The 22,334-nt window shown below is 47.6% G+C and overlaps 1 protein-coding gene across 2 annotated transcripts in view; it reads right to left on the reverse strand.

Annotated features, from left to right (window-relative positions):
• Positions 1 to 22,334, reverse strand: part of SERPINE2 (serpin family E member 2) — a 61,814-nt gene that overhangs the window by 11,033 nt on the left and 28,447 nt on the right. For both annotated transcript variants that reach the window (XM_042995464.1, XM_007086196.3), the window contains exons 2-4: positions 14,091 to 14,371; positions 11,107 to 11,334; positions 5,292 to 5,489 (exon numbers count right to left, since the gene is read on the reverse strand). In XM_042995464.1, the coding sequence (XP_042851398.1) occupies positions 5,292 to 5,489; positions 11,107 to 11,334; positions 14,091 to 14,349 (685 nt within the window). In that variant the 5' untranslated portion in view covers positions 14,350 to 14,371. The remainder of the gene's footprint in view (positions 1 to 5,291; positions 5,490 to 11,106; positions 11,335 to 14,090; positions 14,372 to 22,334) is intronic.

Raw genomic sequence — 22,334 nt, forward strand, 5'->3', positions numbered from 1 at the left:
CTTCTGCTTCTGATCGCAGGCACCGATGGCACAGCGTTGGCTCGGATGCCCCTGGCCATACCTCTTCCGTTCTTCTTTGCTCCGTGGCTTGAGGAGACAGGGGACAAAAATAACATCTTGCCTTCCACCTGATCAGTAAAAGACAGCTTTCTCAGCATCGGCCCACAGAGGACAAGGGCTGAGGTTAAGCGCACGAGACCTGGAGTTCTAGGACCTGGGTTCAGATCCTGACTCGGAGACACTAGCTCTGGGACTCGGGCAAGTGGCTTAACTCCAAGTCTTAGTGTCTTTATCTGTAAAATGGGATAACAGTGCCTGGCTTGCAGAGTTGCTGGGAAAATTAGACGAGACAATACACACAGCACAGTGCTCAGCACAGAGGCTTGCACGTCGTAAAAACTTGCATCTGCTGATGGAAGCAGCTTCGCAAAGTACTTCTCGACCGTTCGGTCACCGTTCAGTCGAAACACAGCACTGGTCCACCAAGAGACATCACACCTGCTGCAGAGGACACAGCTCCAGGGCAGAGTGAATCAAGCAAGGAAGGGGTATTTGGGAGCCTTGCCTCACAGCAGGGAGCCTGTCATTGTCCCAGATACCTTTCCATTAAAATGTCTCGCCCAGGCTCTCCGTTCCTTAACATCTGGGAAGTCGACTGAGCGTTCTTTAATGGGGATGATACCGGAGTACATAAAAATGTGAATGGAGCAGTTTCATTCCTTCTAAACAGGAGGAAATAGATGAAAAGGGAAGACAAGTCTTTTCTCTTGGATGAATAGGGATCAACAAATCCTTTAATGAGAGGTAACAGGCAAAGGACCAAGTATTAGAAACATGGAGAAGATTTAGAACATCCTGTCAGTGGTACTTTAGGGATGATCTAGATTTTCTGGAAAGGTCCCTAAAGTACTCTGATCCCTTCTTTAAATCCTACAAAAGGAGGAAGTAACTAGGCTCACTAAAACGTTAAGAACTCTTCTCGGCCTCTAAATTCAGAGGGAATATTTTAAATATTGAATATCAGGAAAACTTTATACATGAAAACCCGTCCAGTTATCTTCTACTACAAGTAGCTTTATGGATTCCTGAGCTCTTGAGGAACCGTTTCAGCTACACTTCAGTCGAAGCCGAAATGTACATTTGGAGACAAAAAAAACCACACCCACTGCACATAGTGGTCCATATTCTAGCTGAAATGCAAAGGGGGTTTGGGGAGAGCTGATGGGGAAGAAGGTGTGGTTTAAGCAAGTTAGGTGAGTACAGGTGCCATTTGTTGGGCTAAAGAAGACGGCAGGAGAACCAGATGGGTGAGGGCAATAATATAATTCATCTATGGAACTAAAACTTAATAGACAACCACGTAGAGAGGTAATGTGGGTAGGTAGGTATGAGTAGAAGCTGGAAATATACTGTGTACATATATATATATATATATATATATATATATATATATATATATCTCCCCACACATATATACATATATATTTGGAAGTTTTTGTGGTCTTTTTTTTTTTTTTCCAAAATAAAGTCTTTAATGTCTAAATTCATAATCGTAAAATCAAAAATTTGTAAGAACTTTTGACTCAGCAATTCCTATCCGAGGAAATTACCTTCACAAATTCTGACTCAGTTCTAAAGATTTAAGTACAAGAATGCTCACTGAGGTGTTTATTACAGGAAAAAAAAAAGTAAATGGCGACCCATAGGATATTATAATGAATTTATGCCATGGAATATTCTGCAGCTGATAAAAGGATCAAGTAAATCCACATGAATTCACATAGTTTTCCATGATTTACTGTCTAATGTATGAAGCATATTACAGTGTAATCCTCCATATGCAAAAAAGTTTCATAGACATATTTTGTATATGCATAGAAAAGGTCTCAAATAATACACCTACCACTTAATAGGGTTTTTTATGCTGGGAAATGGGATTATAGGAGAACATTTACTTTCTGCCTCATTATGTTTTATTTGTAGATTTTGCAATGAGCACGAAATATACTTCCTTTAAAAAAAGACTGCGAGGCCTTTTTTTGACTTTTAAATTAGAAGAATTTCTATCCTCAAAGTGCTTACACTTTATGGGACATAGTCAGAAGGGTTTCCCCCTCCTAGTTTCCACCCCGTCTCTGTAATGTTACTAAATGAATCTTCTCAGAGATCTTGATGGCATCTTGTCGGGGGCAGGTCAGGAAGACAGAGGGTTGGAATGGCAACGCTTCCACAAGGTGACCGAGGCGGCTTGGTGAGGCCCAGCACACGTGTGACAGGTGGCTGCAGAGGTCGCGTGAGTGGGCAGGGAGGCCTCTGAGCTCACTGGTGGCCTGTCTCAGCCTCAACCGCCACGTGTGAGCGCTGGCCGGTCGTGCTGGCCAGACTGACGACAGGCAGAAAGTGGGTGACCAACTAAGCGGTCTGCGGTCGTGAAAACAAACACCAGCTGTGCTTTAATCAGATGCCACAAGACACAAGACAAATCTGCCCTGTCGTACTGCAAAAAGCCACCGTGCTGGCCAAGGAGGGAAACCAGGGCAACACAGGGCCATCCTTGTGCCGTGGCAGGGCCCAGGACAGGAGCCAGGTTCCAATCCCAGGTTCCTCCACAGCAGCCCCATCTTTGGCACAGGGAGCGGGGCAAGACGGATGGCAGCCGTTTTCCAGGGTTTGGTGTGAGGGAACGAGAACCGTGGAGAGAAGGCTGACTTCCACCTTCTGTCCTGAATTCAGGGCAGGTCAGTAAGGGTCCGACAGGAAGGAGGCAGGACACCAGGCTGGGTCACAGGAGCACTTCTAAAGCATGGGCAGAGTGCAGCGAAACGGCTAGGCACAGTCCCTTGTGCTACAAACAGTGGGGCACCATCACCAGCCGTAGGCTGGCAGGGGCGAGGGAAGCATGGTGACCCAGGGAGAAAGCCCCCCTGAGCACACCTGCTGACAGGAGCCGAGACCTCTCTTGAAGGGATGCAGGAGCCCCGGGGACCGCAGGGAGGGCCGGGAAGTCAAGGCCCCAAGTCGCCTCAGCTGCGATCTCCCCCCACAGCCAACTGGATGGGAGGCAAGGGAGCCCACACATGCAGCCTCCTGGGAGGGGGGGCGGTGCTCGGGAAGGTGGAGGGAAGACAGCCAGCTCACCTTGGTTCGACAGCGTTCCAGTCTTTGACAGGAAAAGTATATTTACGCACTGCTTTCTGTAATGTGCACACGTGTGCTCTTAGACAAATCGGTTCTTAATGGAAAAGCTACTCGCATATGCAACTCCCTCTCTAGGAACCTACTATATACTCAAGAAAACACGTTACACTCCCGCAAACACAAACACAGTAGTGTTTCATAGGAATGTCTATAGGATTCTTGCGTTTTAACCTTTAACTACTGACATTTATTTTCCAGCAACAGAGATATACAGTAATTGAGGCCCTTCACTTTTTTTTTTTTTAATTTATTTTGAGAGAGAGCAAGCGGGGTAGGGGCAGAGAGAGAGAGAGAGAGAGAGAGAGAGAGAGAGAGAGAGAGAATCCTAAGCAGACTCCACACCGTCAACGCAGAGCCCAATGTGGGGCTCGATCTCACAAATCGCAAGATCATGAACTAAGCAGAAACCAAGAGTCAGACGTTTAACTGACTGAGCCACCCAGGCCCCCCCTCTTTTTTTTTTTTTATTAGAACAGAGAATGTGTATAAAGATTGACCTAAAAGAAAATGGCTTTGCTTCAGAGAAGAGTTGGTAGCTATGTTAGTGTTCAGATGAAGTCTTCCTGGCAACACAAGCCGGGAGCAGGGAGGGCTGGGGGGCCGACAGGAAGGAGGGAATGACTTTTGGGAAAAAAGAGCCTTTTATTATTCTCAGTTGCTGAGCATGTTATCTTTCTGCAGGGCTTTCAAATACATATTATCTTTTAAAAAAAAAGAACACATTTGAGTGAATGCCAAAATTTTACCTAGAAGCTGAATGATAAGAAGGAAAGTGACTTTATTTATTGCCTTCTTCACCTAAGTCATTCCTTAATTTAGAGAATTACGCAGCTGGCACAATACTGAGCGGTGCCTGAAGCGAGCGTATGCAAAGGCGATACCTGGGGCCCGCATGTTCAGGTACGGATCGGAGGCATAAAGGCTAAGTTGCAGAGAAAAAAGATGAATTTAAATTGGCTCACAAACGCTTCAGGCTTAGAAACCTGGCTTAGAAAACAATCACCAGGCTTCATTTATCAGTGCTGCGGCAATGACAGCAGGGCTCGGTCATTGTTGTCCTGACTGTAAAATTGATACAGGCTTGGGCGCCTGGGTGGCTCAGTCGGTGGAGCCTCTGACTTCGGCTCAGGTCGGGATCTCGCCGCTTGCGGGTTCGAGCCCTGCACCGGGCTCTGTGCTGACAGCTCGGAGCCTGGAGCCTGCTTCGGATTCTGTGTCTCCCTCTCTCTCTCTCCCCCTCCCCCACTCACGTGCGCGCTCTCTCTCTCTCTCTCTCTCTCTCTCCAAAATAAACAAATATTAAAAAAAAAATTAAAACTGATACAGGCTTGTTTTAAAAAGTTTCAAATTCAAATAAAGAAAAATAATCACTTGAACTACTACCACTGTTGACATTTTATTGAACATCCTGCAAGACATGTCTCTACAGATGGATGGGTCTATAGAAAGCATTTTACGTAAATGTGATGAATCAACGTCTGTTGTACTAGAACTTGTTTTCTGAAATCAGCAACATATTGTATCAGCTTTCCACTTCTGTAAAGCTCTTTATCATGTACGTTCCACTATATGTACATATCTGGCTTTTATTTATTTGCTGAGGTGAGATTATCTTCAGAGTAGAAGTTCCTCAATGCAACATGGTCTTCTAGGAAGTCCCCCGCCCCACATCTCTTTCCGCCCACAGTGACCAGGGCACCCATGTGTCGTTCCCCCCCGCCCCCCCCTCCAGGAGAGCCACTACTGGGCTTTGTCAATCTTTGCAATTTTTGCTAATCGGGTAAGTGGAAAAGAAATCTAATTTTTACTTGTATTTCTAATTTGGTAACGTAAGATGGTGATGACTTCGTAACGTTTTCATGCGCTTTATGCCTCTTCCCATCTCGTATTTTGTGACCTGTCCTCTGAACGTTCAACCTAAGAGCCTGTATATTATATATTCATTCATAACCCTTGTAAATAATACAAAACCTTACCAGGAACTTTAAAAACATCCTGCCCTCCTCTCTCCCACCCTTTTAGAAAAATAAAAGTCAGATTTGCTCTCGGACTAAGTGAAAGCACTCTCAGGGCCCTGCCAAGCATACACTTACCGCATCGGAACACGGAGAGCTGGGCCAACATGGGCACTTGGTAGGACTTCCCATCAGCTGTCACAAACGTGCGTTTCTTTGTGTTCTCAGGTTGGAACCTCGATTTCCACAAACCCTTAAAATACACGGCATTGACCAGGACCAGTCTGGTGAGTGCACCATCGATGAGATTTGGGGAGAGCAGATTGTCGATCATACCTGAGAAGTCACGGAACAAGCAAGGGAAAAATTCAGGATTGGCAGTCTATTTGAGGGCAAAAGGCAGTGTGGGATCACAGACAGCGAAAAATCAAAGGAATTTTTAAAAGACTTTAAAAAGGAACTATTTACAACACCCTTTTTGTACCTTCTCATGTTCTTCTCGCTAAAAATGAAAGCCGAACAGTTAAGGCTAAAATCAGAGAATCCATAAAGACTTTCAATATCCTTTATTTGGAGGTTACCAGACTTTTCCTTAAGAAATTCTTTTATAACGAATTCCCCATGAGCCACACGGTTTAGAAAATTTTACTCGCCTAAATGATTAATTAACGATGAATTTCTCTATGTTTGCTAATAACTGGCGTGAATGACTGCCAAGGAGGGTTTTCGATGGGCACAAGATAGGCACAAGATATGCAGTTGTTGTCTGAACCACTGGGTAGATTTAATGCCGGTCAAAAACCAACTCTTCGACCTGTGCGATCTTATTGAGGGTAAAGGCTGAATTTCTCCCTAAAGTTTTAGAAATGATGGGCATTTGGAATCCCCGATACCACAAGGCCTCACAGCTACTTTAAAGAAGGGCTGGAGGGGCGCCTGGGTGGCTCAGTCAGTTAAGCGTCTGACTTCGGCTCAGGTCGTGATCTCACAGTTCATGAGTCCGAACCCCAAGTTGGGCTCTGCGCTGACAGCACTGGAGCCTACTTGGAATTCTCTCCCTCTCTCTCTGCCCCTCCCCTGCTCACACTCTCTCAAAAATGAATAAATTTAAAAAAAGAAAAAAAGGGCTGGATCTAAAAATCAGTGTCTACATTTATGAGTTACGGACTGAGCTAGGTGTAATATTACAGAGAAGCAAGGACATAGCGTCTGTTCTAGAAGGCCTCCCAGTCTTGAGGGAAAATTCACTCCACAAAATGTAGAAGACCATCCCTCTTGATTGTGTTAGGAGTGAAGGAGCAGACGACCGTTCTAGTTTCAGAACATTCTTTGAGGCCACGAGGATCCTTCCTGAGTGCTATCTGTACTTGATGGTTTGGGTTTTTGTTAACGTACCTTTTGCTCCGTCTCTGAAGATCCAGCTGTGTGTTTACGAGGGGTCGCTGATACCCAAAGTGATGAAAAATTAGTTCAGAAATTCACTGTAGCTTTTGGCCTTAGCGTATTTAAAAAATACATGGTGCCGTAATGTAAATGCTAGTTGTAATTCTTTAAATGGTGAGAGTAAAATCAATAGTTTCTGAAGAAGCAAGAAGGTCTAATTCAGCAGAGAGAGCTTTAAGTCTGTCTGTCTATCTATCTATTTACTGGGGGGAGGGGAGAGAGTGAGGGAGACAGAGGATCCAAAGCAGGCTCTGTGCCAACAGTAGAGAGCCCAATGAGGGGCTCGAACTCACGAACCACGAGATCACGACCTGAGCCAGAGTCGGATGCTTAACCAACGGAGCCACCCGGGTGCCCCGAGAGCTTTAAGTCCTTTTAGATGATGTTCAAGAAGATGCGGATGTGCAATAAACGAATGTTTGGATAAGTCGTGGTAAAGACGCGCACCCAGAGGTTTCCCAGAGCCCAGAGGGCTCCATAAGTTTCATCACGACTCCTTTCTTACACAAGGGGGCACCAACGCTAAGTCAGGACCTGAAGGAAGATACACAGGCCATGAACGGCCATCATTCGACGCAAGGGCGGCCTCCGTCTTGTGGGAAGGAAGTTAGAGCTCTGTGCTTCAGCCACTGCAAGCACCTTAGAGCTCCTGGCAGTGAGGGCTGTGTCTTGCCTTTGCTGGGAACATCACCCAGTCCAACCCCTTTGTGCCTTTAAGACACAGCTCCCTCTCTACCTGTAATAAATGTCCTCTGACCCTCCTCCCCGACTCCCAGGAGTTTCCATAAAGCTCAACACTCGCTGCTGCCACACCCGAGGTATTTTGTGCCGGCCAAATTTAACGTGTCTCTCTCCCCGAGCTGAACCACCAAGTGCGCCAGAGCAAGGACCCTGTCGTTCACTTTTGAAACATCAAGCCTGGCTCAGGGCACCCGGGTGGCTCAGTCGGTGGACAATCAGACCCTGGCTCAGGTCACGATCTCGCAGTCTGTGGGTTCAGGCCCTGCGTCGGGCTCTGCACTGACGATACAGAGCCTGCGTGGGATTCTCTCGCTCCCTGCCCCTCTCCCACTTGCACGTGCTCTCTCTCACTCTCGAAACAACAAATAAATTTTGTTAAAAGAATCGAGCCTAGCTCTGTGTTCGGCACACGATCAGTGCTCTATACGTGTCTAAAGAAGTCCCCTCAGCCCTTTTTGTGGTCATTATGGTAAATAAAGCCTCTGATTGCCACCTGTAGGACTAAGATACAATACGGGGGCATGAAGAAATATTAAGCAACGATAAAAAGGTAAGGAACGCATGGTTAGAAGGAGGCCCACGAGGGGCTTGCCATCGCTAACTGCACACGGTGAACGTGCATCACCCGGCCACCCACCCATGCGCGCCTACTCGGCCACACAGCCACCCACCTACCCACCCCCCCATCCGTCGATGCACCACCCCTCCATCCGCTCCTGGATGCCCACCTGCCACGTGCCAAGTGCTCTTCTAGGTAAGAAAACAAACAAAAATGAGCTCCGCCTTCAAAAAGCTACGGAGAAGAGAGAGGTGGATGGAGGCTGGCAGAAATGGCTCGGAAAAGTGTATGCAACAGGAAGAAACACCTCGAAGTAGAAGTGAGGCCATGTGAGAGGGGGATCGGATCCGGTCAGCGAGGTTAGGCACGGGTTCCTTGAAGAAGCTGACCTAGTGATAGCTATAGAAACAGCTTACGCTTGTTGAACGTTTGTTAAGTGCGAGGCACTCGGCTAAATGCTTTGTGCGTATTACTTACGTTCCCACAAAAACCTTAGTGTCGATGTAACTGTTTTAGTAGGTATCACCGTCGTATCTCCATTTTACAGATGAGGACTCTGAGGCACAGGGAGGTTAAGTAGCTTGCCCAAGGTTGCACAGCTAGTAAGTGGCAGAACTGACATTCAAACTCGGCGCCTTGCTTTTAACTATCATGCCGTGCACGTGACAAGTGTGAAAATGGACAGGCGTTAACAAGGGACAGGCGGGGAGCACAGTATCCCAGGTGGCCGGATGCAGCGGTGGGGGCTGTGACAGGAGAGAGCACGGTGAGCTGGGGGCTGGACGGGAAGGAAGCGTGCATGGCCGGAGCACAGAGCCTGTGGAAGAGAGGCTGGAGAGGTGGGCAGGGCGGCCCTGGCAGGGTCAGCACCCTATCACAGCGGAAAGAACCTTCCCATCTGGCTCTCCCACTCCACAGGGGGCAGGAATCGTCACCTCTATGGGACGGACTGGGCAGTCTTCCGCACATGGAATGTTCGATCTCCAGGATTCTGGGTTCTCCCAGGTAGGTAAGTGCCTCTCAGTGAGGCAGATCACCCCAGGGGCCGTTTGGAAATTTGTAGGAGAGTTTTCAGTGGACTGACAGGTGGCCCGAGAGGTTACTTGCCCTGCAATGTTCAAAACAGTCCCACACGCTGAAGAAATGTCCTGCTTCCCGTATAGCTTTCAGACGCCCCACTGGATAGTCACACTGGCCAGAAACTGGCTTACCATCATCTGGGCCCAGAACCTCACTCTTCTTCCCCTGTAAACACAAAGTTATCTGTTTCGTGGCACATTTTTAACGTGCACCGAATTTTCCGGGTAGGTGACTACGGTGCAAAGCAAAGCGAGTGGAAGCTGTTCTTGTTTTGTTCTGAAATTTACCAAGAGTACCGCGCCGTTTTAGGAAAGAACTCGCTTCGGAAACACAGGAGGGCAGCTCGTGGTTTTCACATCACCAGCACCCCACGCCTGTCTCTGCCTGTTTTCGTAGCCGTCCGTTCACAATCATTCTAAGAATACGACTGCTTCGCTATTATGTGCTCGGGTGTACTTGTACCCAAGGGCTCACCTGCTGAACCACATACATAAATGAGTTTTGTTTTTCCTTGTATTACAGTTTGGCATTGTATTAATTTTTAGAAGTGTCTGTGTACTTGTGCATAGGTTATACGAGCTACGAATCTCGCGGCAGGATGGTGAAGTGAAGAGTCAAAATCTTTGTTTACCAAGAGGTCGGCCAGGTTGAAAAAGCACTGCTGGGGCTCACCACGCCCCCCCCTCCCCAGAGGCAGTGAGCAACTGAGTCAACGTGTGTCCAAGGAGCTTGAACACTGTTAAGCAGCACGCTAATGTGCCTTCCCATGACCAGTCCAATTGGTAAAGAAGAAGGCTGGCAGGAGCCACTCACAGGCCACGGTCATCCAGCCACCTGGCTCTGAGTGCCAGCAACTTCCTGCCACTGTTCTTAGGCCTCTGGGCCCAGAAAGAACCACCAGACCCTTCACATTTGCAGGTGTCCTGATCGTTTTGCGGTTTTAGGAAGGGAGCCCGGATTGCACTGTCCAAGAGCCTCCTGAGAAGGAATGCTGTGGATTTATCAAAACCAGTTCTGGTTCCTCCACCCTCGGGGCACTCCCGGCCCATCTCTTGGCGAGTCTGTCCCACGCCCTCGGACATTCACGTATACAAGCCTGGTCATGGGTGGTGGAGGCAGACCGGGGGAGCATTCGTTTTAATGCAGAATGTTCGGCCCCTCCCTCGGAGATTCTGATACAGGAAGTGGGGGGTCCAGTGACCTGCATTCTAAACAAATGCCCTGGGTAATTCTGACGCAGGCACCCTAGGAACCACACGTTGGGAAACGGGACCCAAGAAGCCAGAGTTTCCTCACGTTCTGTCTTTGGGCCACAATGGAGTCGTTGGGACTACTGAGACTTTCCCGCTTCCACTCTTGCGACCTTAACTCTCCCTCCTATGAAAACCAGGTTCCCCAATCTAGATTTGCAGCCTTAATTTCCTGCTGATCTGGACCCATCTCTACTCCAGAACATTTCCACCTAGACCTCCAGTTTACAAATTAACAGGTTTAAAACACCCACGTTAGACATTTCCTCGGCTTAATGAGAGGAGAAATGCATGCAAACAAGCAATCATTATACAGCGTGGAAAGTGCTATAATGAAGGGGCTAGAAAACGCAGACTCGTATGCCAATGGTAAGCAGAGACGAGGCACCGACTTCCTGGAGGCGACGGCAGCGAGAGAGAGAGAAGCAAGGGAAGCAAGGAGAGAGATCAGTCTCGAACCTCGCAGGGGGAGAGGGGCATTCCAGGCAAAGGGAACAACCGATGCGAAAGTGGGAAGGACTGAGCGACTGAACCTTCAGAACAGGCCAGGGCCTGCGGGCGAGGCCTCTGGAGAGGCGACGCAGAGGGGACAGAGGAGAGTCCGTGGGGCTGGACTCTGCTCTGTTGCCCCTGCCACAGGGAGAAAGACCCCAGAGGGTACCGTGAGTCGTGGCCCCAAGAAAGGGGAAGGAAGGTAGACGGAGTCAGGGCACCTCCTAAGAGAGAAAAGACAGACCAGCCGGCTGGGTCCAGGCGTTTCGCGATGGGAGGACCATGGGCCAGGCAGACACCAGTTAGAATCTTAGGAGCCCAACGCACGCTTTCACTCACAAAGTATAAAATGGCACCCAGTGGTTCCCAGGGAATTGAGGCCACTCACCCCTGGTTTCGTTTCTAACCCACACGTTGATGGAGTCACAGGCAGAGGCTGGATCTTCAAAGTCCACGTTCTGGACGTCGCACTGAAACACGTCCTTGTTCCTCGTAACGAAAGGCACTTCCATTTTAGAGCCGTTCTTCACAAACACTGCATTGGCCACCGTCACGATGTCTTTATTCTTCTTGGAGACGATGGCCTTGTTGATCTTCTTTAACACTTTACCGACTCCTGGAGGGGAAGTGGGAAGATGTAGCCACGTTTCCACAAGACTTTAGACAAGCTACGTTTTTGTTTAAGATCTCTTTCTTTGTATGGCAACCAACAACAGTACAGACAAGACAAGCCTCAGCAGCAAGAGACTACGTCTTTTGCTTTCTCAGTGGCCGTGTGTTAAGAAAAGGGGAAGGAGGGTAAAATTATTATTAGTGGTTCTTAAAAATCAGTGGTGCTTCCACCATCAAAACAGCGTATTGAGGCATCTCAACACCTTCCCCACATACACTTGGTCCTCCTGGGAGACTTTTCTGGTGCCAGGTCAATAGGAAGACTGGCCAGTTCTTCTTTATGTAGCCATGGGGGAATAAATCCAAGGAATCTTCCACCATGGGGGAATAAATCCAAGGGATCTTACTAATTCATTCTCTTTTTCTTTCTTAACTATCTTTAGTGCTATTTCCTTTCCTGCCAAAGATTTAACAATGCGATCTCGTTTTTCTATTTTGGAAAAAAAAAATGAATAAAATAAGCATTAGAAAGACTATAAAAAATTGTCATGTGCCACCATCCAAGAATAGTGTGATTTTTACTTGATATCAAGCTCAAAAAGCAAGGGGATTAATTTTGTGGCAATGTAAGCTTTATCTTACACGAGCCATTCATACAGGCTCCATTTGGTTTCAGAACATGGAAAAGAAGCAAGTAAATTATAAGGATGAAATGTGCGAGCTCTAGAGTGAGCTCAAATTACAGAGCCTTGGGTTCCTCGCTTGGGGTCCTTTCAAAATGACACCGTCCTAAAACAGCCTGCAGGGTCACGGTGACAGTGTCCTGGAGAGCTGATGTGTCACACGCTCAGAGGGTCTCTTCTCCAGATCCCTTACATAAGGGTAGGGGAAGTCTGCCATGGTGCACAAGGAGGCAACCCTCTGGCTCCTTGTTTGGCCTCTCATGACCCCACCCTGCGCGCTGTTCTGTGGGGCAGGCCCGGCGGGAGTGAGCAGGCCTACTTCATCGGTAAGGGAAGAGCAGAGGCCAAGTCCCAGAGCCCGTCCCTTCTGGCCACACTGCCTCCTGCACACGCCCCGATCTCCGGCCAGGAAAAGACGGGTGTAGATTTCACTCCACTGCCCCAAACCGTTCTGTCTCTGTCCTCACTAAGAGGACACCTGAGTTCTCAGGGGCTGAGCCCGAACTAGGGCCTGGAAAACCACTCAGGCTCCCCTGAAAGAGTTCGTCCTGCCACCGAAATCACGTTCTATAACACAACTAACTGCTAGTGATTTGGGAGAAGGAGAGGGTAGGGGAAGGACACCACCGGCAGGCAACATCGGCAAGAACTTGAGAAATACCGCTTAAAACGAATGTGGCTCAGCATTAACACAAACGACAAAAATCCAGTCGCTGCCTTGGAAGGGTACTGGCTGACAGGGTCTGGATGGCCCTGGTTAACGGCCATAAATTCAAGCAGGGATTTGCCACGAAGCTATAAATCACCAAGAGTTTGCTGAACTTCCAAGCAAGCGGCGGAACTGGGAGCGTTCCAAGTATTAAGCCCTGCCATGCTTCCGACAGGTGATCAGACTGCAGACTCATGCAAAATTGAAGGCCATGTAAATAGAGCAGGGTGTCCCAGCATTTGGTGCTGGCAGCTCGGAGGCTACATTGAACACAACAGCCAACTGAGGGCGGAGGGGGGCGGTGGGGGGGGGGGAGGGACGGGGATGGAGGGAGGCACGGAGCGCTTGACCCCTGACCCCAGCTTGCCTTCCTCTCCGAGTCTCAGGCGTCAATGCAGTCAAGAGTCCTAGAACTTTATGGTTGACAGGAGTGGAAGAACAGGGAAAGGGACGCTCCCTCGTTCTCCAAAATAGTAAGGAAGACTTCCACGTGCAAAGCGACTGGCGCGAGGTCATGGTGCACGGTGACCTAGAAGGGCTCCGGGGCCCCTTCTGCTCCCTCACACACGGCCCCCGCCCCAGAGGCTGGTGGAGGGTGGGCTCTGGGGGAGGATATGTGAACTGGAGCGACAAGGCCACAGGCCTGGGAGACAGAGACGCTTACGTCGATGTGGGTAATTCAAAGCAATTCAAACCTTTTCCATCGGGCTTTACTGACAAAAATTCCTTCCGTTTTTTTTTATTCTGAAATACTGACAGATTCAGAGGAAGTTGCAAAACAATGGACGGGGTGGTCCCACGGGCCTTTTCGATCAGTCTCCCCCAGTGGTAGCAGCCTGTGTGGCTGTGGTACAGCATCACGACCTGGAAACTGCCGTGGGTACAGCGCGCCCAGCCCATGCACACCACACGCGTTTTACGTTCCCGGCACCTGTGTGTGTGTGTGTGTCGCTCTGTGCATGGCTGTCACTCACTGAGATTCATGTGGTCACCAGCACAGTTAAGACCCAGAAAGGTGCCATCGCTACGAGGCTCCCCCGTGCTGCCCTCCAGGGCCACAGCCACCCACTTCCCCAGCTCACAACCGTGAGCTTTAGCCCAAGGCACCGTGGAGGTGGGGCAGGTGGGAAGCTTTCTTTTTAGAGATGAAGTACACTAGGGCACGGAGAGATCACGTGACTGACCCAAAGCCCCAGGGCTAGAGAAGAGACCAGAATACAGTTCCCCTAACTTCTAGCACTGCTAACATCCGTCCTTTAGAGGAGACAGCCCTAAGTCTCAGAACGGTACCAGCGAAACCCCTCCAGATGCACGACTCCCTCGAGGGCCACCCCCCCCCCCCCCCACCACAGCCCGGAGTGCACGCACCGTTCACGCCGTATCTCATCACCGTGGTGAGCTGCTTCTTAGTCCTGCCGTCGGCTCCCAGCTGAAGCATCCCCAGGACGGACGCAATCCCATGGGGGGACACGACCACGTTGTCAAGAGGCCGGGATTTGATAATCTGATTGAAAACCTGGATTCCTGTGTCAGAGCCTAGTTCCTCCAGAGATAGGGGGTTGAACTGGGAGCACACAGAGGGCAAAGTCACTGTGGCCACAAGAAAGAAGGGAAAATGCCAGTTCATGGTTCCTTCCGGCAAGGACAACCTGAAAAATAAGATCAAAACGATATGTGACTTCCTAAGTGATCACTTTTGGGGGGACTACTTTGTATTCAACCAGGTAGGATTTATTACACTCCATATAACTGAGTGCCCTGTTAATTTACCTGAAATACGAGAGTGTAGATGAAATCAGTTGCTGCTGTATTTTGTTAGGGGGAGGAGGGGTGGGGGGAGGGAGGGAGCCCCCATCTGGCAGGTTCCCAACCAGGTGCCAGACACCAATCGGACAACCACCCTTCATCCAACGGACGCAGTATTCAATCAAGAACTACCGCATGCCAGGCCCTTTTTGAAGCACTGGGCAAACAACTAGAAACGATGGACGAGACCCCGGCCTTCCTGGAGTTTCCTTTCCAGAGGGGAGACAGAAAAGAAACCAGTAGGCGGTAACTTCAGAGAGGGATCAGGGCCGTGGTGATAAAACACAGTGTGCACGCAAACGGAGGACAAGTTGGGGACAACAAGAGATGGGTCACGGAAGATACCTCAGCTGAGGGGACGCGTGTGAGGGGAGTCCTGAATGAGACAGAAGCATGCCCCACCCCCCACCAGCACATGGCCATGCAGGAGAGACTTCAGGGGGGACGTGAGGAGGAAGAGGGCCCACATCCCCAAAGGCCCATAGACCCTAGTATCTATGGCTCTTGGATTTCATTCTACGGTCACAAGAGGTGATGGGCATTGAGGAGGGCACCTGTTGGGATGAGCACCGGGTGTTATATGGAAACCAATTTGACAATAAATTTTATATTAAAAAAAAAACAAAGTCACAAGAAAGCACGGGAGGGTTTAAAAAAGGGAGTGAATCCCTTGGGTCACTATGATTACTTTATAACCTATGTCCTTGTTTTAATTTTTTAAATTTTTATTATTATTGTGTTGTTTTTTTTTTTTTACAATAAGCATGTTATTTTTTAAAGGATTGCTAATTAAAATAAATTTATGGGGCACCTGGGTAGCTCAGTGGGTTCAGTGTCCAACTCTTGATCTTGGCTTAGGTCATGATCTCACGGTTTGTAAGATCCAACCCCACGTCGGGCTCTGTGCTGACAGAGCCTGCTTGGGATTCTCTCTCTCCCTCTCTCTGTCCCTCCCCTGCTCACGTTCTCTCTCTCTCTCTCTCAAAATAAATAAACATTTAGAAATAAAAACAAATTTAAGTGACACCCTTAAATCTACAGTAAGGCAGAACAATTGGCAAATATATCAATTGTGAGAATGGCACTGTTTACACAGATACTCTCAATTACAGCGATTTGTTGGAAATACGAGTTCTTCCTGGATTACCACTCACTGAGCTCCCTGTGGCTGTGACAAGTAAGAGGTAGGAAATTTACATGTGTTTATGGAAAAGCAAATACTTTCATTTTAAATGAGGACTTAACAGAGGAAGTCGGCCAAACAAAAGCAGAATTTGGGATGTGGCTAATTTGATTCCTGCCTTGGAGACCCAAGCTTGCCGAGAAGCCAGTTTGTCCTCCTGTCACGTGCATTTACGTGTGAGAGGTTGGGGATGTCTGCAGAGAACAAGAAAGAGAGGGGGGCCTTTTAGGAGATGGAGGCCTTGGAGTGGAGGGGAATAAGGTCTGTGTGCTCCTGACAGAGGGTCCCTGGAGCATTAGGCAGAGCTGGAATTGGGTGTTTCCTGGTCTTCCTTTGGACGCATCTGTCCTTGCTTCCCACTCCAGGACATAGTAGATGTTCAATAAATACATGTGGGGTTAAACCTGATGGCTTATATACTTTCTATTTTTGCTAATTGTTTTTTATTGCATCAAAATAATGTCTACTGAATGTGCCTGCGACAGTGATCGTGTTTAGTCCTGAGCCTGTGAGCTCCGAACACTTTCCAAGGAGAGTGAAATTCACTGGGCTGGGGACAGGATTGCCATCAAAAGCAGACTTCGGCACCTGCACCCCCAAACCTCACCCAGGCCCACGAGGTGAACCACTAAGACCATCATTCGAGGGGATGTTGCAATTTTCTCATATATTGTGAAACAATCATGTTTTTAAAAATTTAGAACACTTGAGAGTTTCTCCAGGGCTTAATTGTAAAATAATTGTGTTAAGACAGCCTGTCTAAATTCAAAACATGTAAGTGACCTACATACGCTCCTACTTGGGGCTTTCCTATGGCCAGCGTGGCCTATTTTGACTTTGGCACCTAGGACTGGCTCTAATGCCATGACAATCCCCTGAGTTTCTCTCAGCCTGTTGGACGTTGGAGAGCTTCCAAATGCTGACTACGGAGGCTTTACTCATTTCATCTAAAAATTAGACACTGTGTCCTCCTGTCCTCCCTCCCTGCCTTCTTTCTGGAAATAAATCTCCTCTTTATTATTTTTTTAATTGTTTTTTTAATTTTATTTTTGAGAGAGAGAGAGAGAGAGAGAGAAAGCAGGGGAGGGGCACAGAGAGAGGGAGACCCAGAATCTGAAGCAGGCTCCAGGCTCTGAGCTGTCAGCACAGAGCCTGACGTGGGGCTCGAACCCACAAACCACAAGATCGTGACCTGAGCCGAAGTCGGACCCTTAACCGACTGAGCCACCCAGGTGCCCCAAAAATCTCTTTGAAACTTAATATACCGCAAAGCCTTTACGAGTACACCATGATCTGTACACTGTTTGTCACAAATGGTCAAATCTCGTAACTGGCACCAACTTCATCAATCTCAGTTGCTGACTCTTCCGTTATAGTCTATTCTGACGTTACCTTCAGTATGCCTAATCTCTACTCCCCAAGCCTCCCAAAGAAATCCTCCTGGATTGGCAAAGGCTTGAATAAATATTTGAATCTGCACACTCATCAAGGACCTCAAATTGCTTTTGCCTCTGGTAGCTTAAAGTTGATTCACCCGCATATTACAATTTATGTAGACGGCTGTAAAACAGGTAGAAAGGATCAGTAAGGGAGAAAAATATTTAACAGCTCCAATGCCTTGGAGTCAGCAAGGATAGTCTCCCAAATAAATAGCCATCTTATTTGGCAGAATTTTGCTTGGTTATGACTTTCTGCTAGAAGAAGAGCTTCATTATGAAGCGGGGGACGGCTGCCATGAGTGTTTTTCTTGGGTTTCTGGGATTTGGGGCGTTTTTGAGAGATGTCTATGTGCGGTTTCATAACAGTGTCCTGGGACAGTGTCAGAGCTGTGCAGGCCTTGGAATAAGAGCTATTTTTGATTGATGTTCTGGGCATAACTTCTTCTTGGCCTCAGTTTCTGAGGCTAAATGCTCCCTCGTTTAAGCTCACCTGGCTTACGTACACGTCTGAGACTGAGTGTTCACTCCTCTCCAAAGTTCAGTAGCCAGGAGAGGAGGTGCTGACCCATAAATCACTTTGGCTTATAAAATTCTTAGCTGATAGAGATTCATGTCCAAATAGACCATCTTTTACATGAACTAACTGCTGAACTTAATCAGGCTGTAAAATGCTTACTCTCTACGACAAGCAGCGTCTCCTTATGGAAAGAACACAGTAACCTCCTGTTTATTTGTAAGAGAAATTACACTGGAAGCTTTCAAGTAAGGGAGAAAGAATAAAGCTGCTGCCCAAATGTATTACATAGCATCGGTATGGAAGGTCAGAAATCTGTTTAAATGTTCCCATTTCTTGAGTACTCTTTTCATAACACTAAAAACAACACAACACAACACAACAAAAAACCAAGAGTCTGGTTTAGGCCATCTTTAGAGGGAGATCATAAACCTATAAATAAAGCCAACAGCCCAGCCATATCATTTCAAATGTGGGCTTCTCTTTTCCCACCTACTTCTAGTTTGTCTTACTCCAAATCTTTCCTTTCCAGGGTCAGGGATGTTTTGAAAGTACAGTAAAACCGTGGATAGTGAATAACTGGTTCTGCGAGAGTTCCACAAGACGAGCAAACATTTCTAATAAACTGTAACTTGATAAACGAGCCACGTCTCGCAAACCGAGTAGTACCTGATGCTGAATGTCACGTGAGCACAGCTGAGCCAATGGTTCGCGAAATTTGCTTTGATATACGCGTGCCTTGGATTACAGGCATGTATCTGGAATGAATTATGGTCGCAAACCAAGGTTTTACTGCAATTGGGTACTGCTTTGAGCTTTAAGTGAGACCGAGCCAAGTAAATAATAAGCTGGTTTTGCAAATGCCGGACTCATTGTGCATCCGTACATGCAGCAAGGTCTCCCCGAGTAGGGTTGGACATCAGAGAAACCGACCGTCCACAGACGCCGTGGCTTCGACCATCACGTCCACACTGGCGATGCTCATATCTGCACCTCGATTCCCCAACCCCCTGCACAGTGTCAGTGCCATATTCTCATCTATTTGCTGCCTATGTTCACCTGACTGTTCAGAACATTATCTTGGCCTGAAAAATCCTCTGTAGGCGGATTATGGAGAAGCCACTGGGCGGTGAAGTCCACCAGCTTTCCTCTTAAAGGTCTTGGCCTTGGCCTTGCCCATGCTCATGTCTTTCTTCTCTTCCTTGCTCTCCACCTGGTGACAGCCATTGCCCCCCACCCCCAACTCCTTCCGTGGCCTGTGGGAGGCTTCCCCTGATTGCCCCAGATGGGTCTGTTCTCCCCCTTCTCTGAATTTCCACAGGATTTCCTCTCCGCACCTTTCATTTTGTTTTCCAAGTAGGCCCCCCACCCCCCACGAGACCGGAAGCTCACAGAAAGCAGGGCCACGGGCCTGCATGTCCACAGGGTCTCATGTGGGGCCTTCCCGGCGGTAGTCACTAAGTCAAAGGTTGACTCGTGGGACTAACCCAGCTGTTCCAGTGTTTGGTGTGGAATAAAAGGCATTTTGAAAGTATTTTAAGCAACTGTGAGTTAGAAGGTATCACCTACAATCTAGATTTAGAGCTGTTCTCAGGAAAAAGGAAAATGAATAGGACCCTGGGCCCTCATTCCCATGGTGAGCATCTGGCCTATGTAGTGACCACCTCTAGGGCCTGGGTGTCGGTTTCCTACGTGCCCAGCTGCATAGTCTACTGGTTCCCACTGGTCACCACCTCTTACATCACTTCTCCAGGCTGTGAAAAAGCGCTTGTAGCCAGACCCCTGCAGTGAATGAGTGCTCCCTGATTAAGCAATGGCAGATTCACCCAGCCGGTCACAGAACACGAAGCTTATTTTCAACCTAACGGGTTTTTTTTGTTTTTTGTTTTTTTTTTTTACAAAATAAAACCTACCTTACATATAATACCTGAGCAAAAGAGAAATAAAATAGTATCTGTCAGCTCAAATGATAAATAATATGAGATCTGTCAGCTCTATTTAGCGTAACAAATAAGATGTACACAAACAGTTTCGGGGGAAAACGCTAGAAGACTCTTCTGGCTCCCATTCTTAGCCAGAGGATTCACATCTGTTTTAGGAGGCCCCAGGAGTATCTAATAAACGGCAAGCATTCCATCCCTTCTCATTCTCTAAAATATGTTTCAAGTGATATATTTTTGTAACAGGTAAGGATCAAAATCTTCAGGCCATGAAAGATTTCAAATATATGAAAAATAATGTAAATCCCTAGTACCCAACACCCAGAGAAAATGGTGATCAACTCATGGCTTATTTTATTTCTTCTAAAATCGACAACTGTTTTGAAGCCAATTCTGGACATCATCGTATTCAAAATACCTTCAACATATACTCCAGACCTAAGGAATATATGTGTATATATACACAGTACCATTGTCCCACTCAAAAATTAGTGACGATTATGTTAATATCTAGCCAGTGTTCAATTTTTTTTTTATAGTTTATTTGAATCGGGATCTAAATAAACTCCACACATTACAACAGGTTGACAGATCTCTTGCCTTTTAAAAAAATCTTGGGGCGCCTGGGTGGCTCGGTCGGTTGGGCGTCCGACTTCGGCTCAGGTCATGATCTCACGGTCCGTGAGTTCGAGCCCCGCGTCAGGCTCTGTGCTGACCGCTCAGAGCCTGGAGCCTATTTCAGATTCTGTGTCTCCCTCTCTCTCTGCCCCTCCCCTGTTCATGCTCTGTCTCTCTCTGTCTCAAAAATAAATAAACGTTAAAAAAAAATTTTTTTAAAAATCTTAACCCCAGTTGCCTTATTTTTAACTTTTTCCTCTGAACTTTTTTTGTTGAAGAAACCGGGGGTCTTTGGTAGAGTCTCCCCACAGTCTCGATTTTGCTAACGGCATTCGTGTGACGCTGCTTAACAGGTTCCTCTGTCTTCTGTACTTCCTGTAAGTTTTGTAGTTAGACCTAGAGCAGGGGTCTGCAAACTCCTGCGCCTGAGCTGGCCACACGTTTTGTCTAGGGCTGCACTGAGCTCCTGCAGCAAGTTGAAGAGTTGCCCAGTCGCAACACGGACTGTTCGGCCAGCAAAGCCAGAAACATCTACCAGGCCCTTTACAGAAGGTTTGCCACTTCTACTCTAGAGGCTGATCAGTTTTTGTTTTTGTGTTTTTTTTTTTTTTTGCAAGAATGTCACACAGGGGTGTTGTAAGCAGGAGGAGAAAGTGGCCACATGGCTCTTTTTTGTGAGGTTAGAAGCTGCTGGTGATCATCGTCTAAGTGCATTGTTTCATTAGGGGTTGCCAAATGATGCTATTGTAGTGCTAACTTTATTAGTGGGGTACTTCTATAAAAAGACATTTTCCATTCCAAATTCGGTATCCTGAGGTTCAGCTTGTAGAGCAAAGGCAGGATGAAAGTTGGATTCACTCCTTAGATCGTTCTTTAAATGATGAATTGGTCACCCTGCATCTCAGAGCTGACCAGAGGAGGGGTCTTGTTTGTTTGCTTAGTATAACTGTGAACTTACGTTTCTCAACATATTCTAAGGATCTCGATCCACTGAAATTGTATTCTTTTTCTCTGATGCTCAAAATGAGCCTCGTCAGGTTGAGCACCTGAGCCTTTCATAGGACCTCACAGTCCCAACAGCTTCCTTGTTTTCTGCTTTGACGAGATACTGCGGGCCCATTCTGCACCCTTCCTGCCCCAGGTAGAATCAGCCACTTCTCAACGGAGCTCTGGTTCCTCTTGGCGAGCGAGAGTATTTAGAGACCATCTGAGTATCCTCACCGAATAAACTCCAAATTAACTGAGAATCCTGGGCAATGTGGAAAATCCAGAATCTACTGACAGCACTCCCTGGACTATATCCAAATGTTAAAGTTCAAATTATGAAAGAGAGACCACTTACCTGTGAACTAGTTTGCCCCGTGTGGCCACAGAGCCCATGGAGGAACACTGGGTGAGGAAAGATGGGGGGGGGGGGGAGATGGGCATTTCAAGCGGGGCTGGGACAATCAAAATGGATCACCCTCTTGTGAAGGCAGTTAGTCTCCTGGATCAAACCCAACCTGATGGCTTGTGGAAACCAAACAATGCGAGTGCCTGCAGTGAACAAGTGGCATCCAGCATGACAAGGAGAGTCCCCAGGGTATCTCAGGTGGAAAGGGGTAACCACCAGCCCCTCCTCTCCATGAAAGCTGACATTTCTTAAGGAATGGGAAACTGCAGATTGTCCTTCTGGTTTCTGTGTTTGTAGTTTCTTGATTCTTAGAACCAAGGCCCCTTATTGTTTTGCCTTTGGACCAACCATTTCTTCTACAAGGGCTATAGAGAAAAGCTGCACATCAGATTGTATGGAATTGTAGCATCTCCCGCCAGTTTTTCTGGACCGGGCTTCCCAGAGTCTTCCAAGAGCGAAGGAAAAGTGCTGGGCTGCCAGAGACGTCCACGTGGCCTTACGTAGGACTGTGCTGCCCAGCAGTCAGGCCCCAATGCTGCCCTCCAATACTCTGCCAACAGGCAAGGGTCTAACTCTTAAGGGTGTTTGGCAAGAGGCATTCTAGACACCTCAGGAGTTGGCCCACAGTGATTAGGGCTGTATCTGCAAAGTGACAGTGGCTGTCATGCACCAATAATTGAGGTTAAGGCTCAAATATGGTCCTATAAATGCAAGAGGAT

The sequence above is a fragment of the Panthera tigris genome, chromosome C1 (genome assembly GCF_018350195.1).
Source record: "Panthera tigris isolate Pti1 chromosome C1, P.tigris_Pti1_mat1.1, whole genome shotgun sequence".
Taxonomy (NCBI): domain Eukaryota; kingdom Metazoa; phylum Chordata; class Mammalia; order Carnivora; family Felidae; genus Panthera; species Panthera tigris.